We start from the raw sequence: 6000 nt of genomic DNA, 5'->3' as shown, positions 1-6000 counted from the left end.
TGAGACCGCCGGTTGGGTGCTTCAAACTGAATGTGGATGGGAGTTCGAGAGGTAGTCCTGGAGCTTCTACTGTTGGTGGTGTTGTTCGTGACTCCTCTGGTCAGGTGCTGGTTTCTTTCAGTGAGTTCATTGGAGTTGGGACCAATATCCGGGCAGAACTTTGGGCTATTTGGAGGGGTCTTCTCATTTCTTCTGATCTTCATTTCTTCCCTCTTTGGATTGAGACTGACTCTCGTATATCTCTTCTTATACTTCGCTCCCGCCGGTGTACTTGGGGTCTTGAGCATATTGTTACACGGATTCTTTTGCTGATGAGGGGGCGTTCAGTTCATCTATCGCATATTTACCGGGAAGGGAATTCAGTGGCGGATGCCTTGGCGGCGAGGGCTCATTTACTCAGGAATTATACCTTAGAGTTAGGTCCTTCACTACCTAGAGATATCTCCATCCTTGCCCGTTCGGATCGTTCCGGGCTCCCTTACCTCAGATATAGATACTCTTAGCCATTTGTGCCCTTTCCTCTTTTTGGATCTCTTTCTATATCACATCTGTTTGGAGGTTTATATATATATATATATATATATATATATATATATATATATATCTATGTATTTTATTGCAGGTTTATTGCTCTGGGAGTTTGTTTGTCATTCTCATTTGCTCTGTGCTAGTGGGCCCAGACACTGGAACATGATGTGTTTGTCCGGGGTTCTCCTTGCCCGCTGCTTCAGTTCTTGCATAGGTATTTGCTGGAGGTTGTGGTGGTTCAGGGGTTCTTTCTGGATGACCCTCTGCATTGTTGCGACTTTAGTCAGACTTATACTTCATGGGCTTTATCACTTTATTCGCTTGCTTTGGATGGTGGATCTTTTTTGTTCTGGCTGGATTGCGATCTACTTTTTGTTCTTTGATCGCCATTGTACAGTGACTTCCAGGCCAGGTCTTCTTTTGACTGGTGGGCTTCATCTCGTTATCAGATTCGATTTACCAGGGTGATAGCTTCCGGGATCCTCTGGTTTTCATGCCATGTTCGTCAGACTCCTACTTTATGGGATCGAGCTCTCCGTTCTTTTGATTCAGATGCTGGATATCTTGTGTTCTGGCGGGATTGCGATCTATATCTTGTTCAGTGATCTCCATTGTATAGTGACTTCCTGGCCAGAATTTCTTTTGACTAGTGGGTTTGGTACAGTTGTCAGCTACCAGATTATATTTACATTGCCAGATTGGATTCTACAGGATGATAGCTCCGGGATGAACGTGCTTGCATGGACTCTGCGATCATCTCGCCGTTATCATTTTGTCATCTTTCGCATGTGGTTCATAGAGCTTCTCGTGTTTTATTAGTTGTTGTCGCTTATTTGGTAGTCTTCTAGGGTTCGTTTTGCTTTTGTAATTCCTTCCCTAGGTTGCTTTGTTTTTATGTTCCTACTGCTTTAGCCTTTTTGAGGAGGTTTTGGTTTTCTCCACCTTCTCTTTTAGGTTTTTTATTCTGTATTCTGTATTTTGTTACTGTTGATTTTGTGGATATGTACAGGTAGGGGTCCGCCTAACCCCCCCGCATCCGGCGGTGTTTTCCGGAAAAAAAAAAAAAAAGACCCTAAACCCTAAACCCTAAACCCTAAACCCTAAAACCCGAACCCGAAACCCCAAACCCAAACCCTGAACCCGAAACCCCAAACCCCAAACCCCAAACCCGAAACCCTAAACCCTAAACCCCCGCATCCGGCGGTGTTTACCGGTGAAAAAAAAAAAAACCCTAAACCCTAAACCCTAAACCCCAAAACCCTAAACCCTAAACCCTAACCCCCGCATCCGGCGGTGTTTTCCGGTAAAAAAAAAAAAAAAAAACCCTAAACCCTAAACCCTAAACCCCCGCATCCGGCGGTGTTTTCCGGTAAAAAAAAAAAAAAAACCCTAAACCCTACACCCTAAACCCTAAACCCTAAACCTAACCGAACCCCATTTGACCCCAAAAAATTTTCTCTCAAAAAACACACAGTAAAAGGTGCGAAAAAACACACTAAAATTCGACACTATTCACGCCCGAGCCACTCCATGCCGCCGTCGCCGGATCCCGGCCGGCCAACCACACCATCTGAACCGCCTCATCACGGCGACCAACATATCCAAAAATCAGATCATTCCATGCCCGATTGCCTCCCCAAATCGCCGACTGAAATATCGAAAATTCCGGCCATTTTCTCGCCGACTTCATCCACTGTTCCGATCGACGAACAAAATATACCACTAGATTCGCCTCTTCAAGGCGACCTTTGTGCTAAAAAATCAGGTCGATCGGATACCATTTTCCCCTCCGAATTTTAGCTCCAAAGTCGCGACGCCACTGTTCACTGCGTCGCCTTTCACGTTTCAGTCTACGGCGTCCGATTCCGGTAACCTTTGTTCAAACGGGACCCCGATCTGGAAAGCCCACTCACAGACGATTCCAATGACACCGGAATTAGCCCGAACGGTGTTCTCCTCCGGCGTTAATTTTAGATCTACGATTCCCGCCTTGGACGCGCAGCTCACGTCCCATTCTTCTTCTGATTCCGGCGACGTCCGGACGATATTTTTCAATCAAACTTCACCAATTGATCGTCTGGACATGGGTAAGAGTCCTATATCTTCAATTTCTGAAAAATCGATCGTGATCGGAAACGCCCAAATATCAATTTCCCCTCAATTTCCGGCTACTGTTCATTCCGATTTGACCCCTCCGCCGTCCGGTTCTGCTCCGGTTGGTACCGGTTCTGTGCTCATCACGCCGGCGCCGTCCCATGGTGATAATTTTGCCAGAAAGTCAACGGTCAACGGTCAATGGTCAACGGTCAACAACTCGGGTATGGCTTCTAAATCTGACTCTCGTGCGAAAAAGACGTTTCCAGTCTCATTTAGGGATGCTCTGGCTCCTACTTCCCCTCGTTCGGGGAAGAATGACTTTGGAGATGTCGTCAATGCTATGGAAGAAATGCCCCCACCGACTTTTAAGGATGGGAAACCGGGTATTTTCTTCCCGGATGAGGTAATGTCTTCTTTGACCGAGCCTTTTAAGTTTTCTTTAGTTGGGAAGATTTCTGGTAATAGATCCTTAGTCCCAAACTCGGAAATTTCTGCGGCCTTTGCTCGTTTGGGATTGAAGCGATCTTTGATTTGAGGTTTTTGCCTCGGGGTTTTCTGATCCTCTCACTTCATTGTGAGGAGGATAATGCGTTTTTTTGGACGCGTGGGCAGATGATGGTGGGACCTCTCGGGATCCGTTTCTCCAAATGGACCCCGGAATTCAATCTACAGGAAGAATCTCCCATCGCCCCTGTTTGGGTGCGTCTCCCGGGTTTGCCCATTCACCTGTTTAACAAGAAAAGTCTTTTTGCCCTTGCTAAGATTTTGGGCAACCCGGTGAAAATGGATGACTTTACTGCTGAATCATCTCGAGGCGCTTTTGCTCGAGTCTGTGTGGAGTTGAATGTGTTGGAACCACCCATTAAGCAAATTTGGGTGGGCTGGGGTGATCATACCCAGGAGATTGATGTTATTTATGAGAAAATCCCTGGGTATTGCTTGGATTGCAAGATGTTGGGTCATTCGACCGACGTTTGCTATTCTCATGGCAAAAATCCTAAACCTGCTCGATCCAAGCCTGATGATCGAGGGCCTCCTCAGCCGGAGGCGCCTCCTGCTCATGCACCACCTGAGGGTGCAGCCTCTGTCATTGTCCCGGGACCACAGCCCCAGCTTCATGTCAATGGCCATGGTCCCCGGCGTAGACAAATACGGAGGCCTGTTCGTCAGGCTCTCCCGAGGGATGATCCCCTTGCTTCGAACTCTTTTGGAGTTCTTTCACATTTGCAGGAGACAGAGGTTGGCTCTGAGGAGCTTGGATTAGGTGTTCTTGATCCCTCTGTCGGTTTGAGTTCTCATCAGGAGGCCCCTTCTTCTGACCGCCCTGCGGTCACGGTGGCTGAGGACGATGAGAGTGTTCCTTTTGTGGACTGCGTGGATGACCTTGGATCTCCACGCCCGGATGTCGTGACTGTGTTTGTCCCCCGGAGGTTTGTATTGAAAATCATAGTAGCCACTCGATCCCATCTTTTCCTGCATCCCCTGCTGATGCCATTTCTATGCTGGACGAGTTGATTGCTCGACAGGGACCCCCTATTCTTGACATGATTCCCAGTCACTTGTCGGCTGATGATCCTGATCAGGATTTTGATCGACATTCTGTGTCTGGAGTTAGTTGTGGGTCTGAGTGTAGTATTCTGGACACTAACATGTCCAATCCCAGAAAAAGACCTCAGGACGATGGTCGGCGATCGCGTAAAAAGCGATTGGATCCTTCTTCCACCCGTTCCCCATGAATTGTTTAATCTGGAATATCCGGGGACTTCGAGGTTCGGAGTCCCAGCAGAGGCTTCATGCCTTTGTGAAGGAGAAGCAGATTAAGGTTTTGGCTGTTTTGGAGCCCTTGATTGATCTGGATCCAAGATTCATGACTCGCCGTTTGGGGTTTTCTGGAGTCATTTCTAATCTCTCCGGTCATATCTGGGTATTTTTTGCTGCTGATGTGAGGGCGGAGTGTGTCTTTGATCATGCTCAGTTCCTTCACATCAGAGTCTCTGCCTCTTTCTTGCCGACAGAGATATTTTGTTCTTTTGTCTATGCTAGATTTGATTATGTTCAGCGTAGGGATCTTTGGGCTTCTTTGCTGTTGGTTAAGCCTGTTTTGGGTCCCTGTCTGGTTGGGGGCGACTTTAATGTCGTCAGGGATGCGTCTGAGTGCTTGGGCTCCCGTGGTGGTAGGTTGCTACCCATGGAGGAGTTCAACACTTTTATTCTTGATTCTGGCCTGATCGATGCTGGTTTTGAGGGGTCTTCGTTCACTTGGACGAATAAGACCATTTGGAAGCGGTTGGACAGGATCTTGGTTTCTGTTGATTGGGGAGATCATTTCAGCTCGATTCGAGTTGAACATCTCGCTCGTACTGTCTCGGATCACTGTCCGCTTTTGGTCACCGCTCCTGTTTTTGCCCGTGGGCCGAGCTCGTTTCGCTTCCAGCGTATGTGGGTTAGGCACCATGGTTTTTTGCAGACTGTGAGGCTTAATTAGAATCTGCCTTGCAGTCTGAGCGGCATGCCTCGGCTTTTTGCCAAGATGAAGCGTCTCAAGCATCACCTCCGGTGGTGGAATCGGGATGTTTTTGGTAACATCTTTGATAGACTCACTGAGGCTGAGAGGGCTGTTCGTTCAGCCGAGGATGTCTGTGAGGCCGACCCTTCTGATGCGAATTGGACTTCACTGTCCGATCGCAATGAGGATCTGGCCCGTATCACCGCCATGGAGGCGGATTTTTGGAAACAGAAAGCAGCTTGCCATTGGCTTGAGGATGGCGAGCGGAACACCAGACTCTTCCATAACATGGTGAGGAAAAAGCGCGTGGCAAATAAAATTTTCCGCATTTGGGAGAATGGGGTCTGCCTGACGTCTCAGGATTTGATTCAGCAGTCAGGAGCCTTGTTTTTCCAGGATCTTCTTACCGGGGAGCCCTCTGCGCTCGCTTGCCCTGATTTTTCGGGTTTTCCCTCGGTTATCTCTGCCGTGGAGAATGATGGTTTTGCTGCGATTCCCTCTTTGGAAGAGGTCCGCGCGACCGTCTTCTCCATTCACCCTGATAGCGTTGCTGGCCCTGATGGCTTCTCTTCGGCGTTCTTTCAGCATTGCTGGGAGATTGTCCATCATGATGTTTTTGGTGTTGTTCTTGATTTTTTCTAGGGATCTCCTATGCCTCAGGGTTTTACCGCCACCACGATCACCCTAATTCCCAAAGTCGAGGGTGCTCGCACCAGGTCGGACTTCCGTCCGATCAGTCTGTGCAATGTCACGAACAAAATCATCTCGAAGCTGTTGTACTCTCGGTTGAGGGATGTGGTGGAGAGACTTGTTTCCCCGAATCAGAGTGGCTTCGTTCCGGGTCGGATGATCTCGGATAATATTCTCCT

At 48.2% G+C, this 6000-nt stretch overlaps 1 protein-coding gene across 1 annotated transcript; it reads left to right on the top strand.

Annotated features, from left to right (window-relative positions):
- The first annotated feature begins 4357 nt into the window (after positions 1 to 4357).
- On the top strand, positions 4358 to 5110 carry LOC140820708 (uncharacterized). The gene has a single exon (XM_073181028.1). It carries the CDS (start codon positions 4358 to 4360, stop codon positions 5108 to 5110), a length of 753 nt encoding a protein of 250 aa, XP_073037129.1.
- The last annotated feature ends 890 nt before the right edge of the window (positions 5111 to 6000 follow it).

The sequence above is a fragment of the Primulina eburnea genome, unplaced genomic scaffold (assembly GCF_022965805.1).
Source record: "Primulina eburnea isolate SZY01 unplaced genomic scaffold, ASM2296580v1 ctg1404_ERROPOS370979, whole genome shotgun sequence".
NCBI classification, from domain to species: Eukaryota; Viridiplantae; Streptophyta; class Magnoliopsida; order Lamiales; family Gesneriaceae; genus Primulina; species Primulina eburnea.
This window is presented reverse-complemented; position numbering and strand designations above follow the sequence as displayed.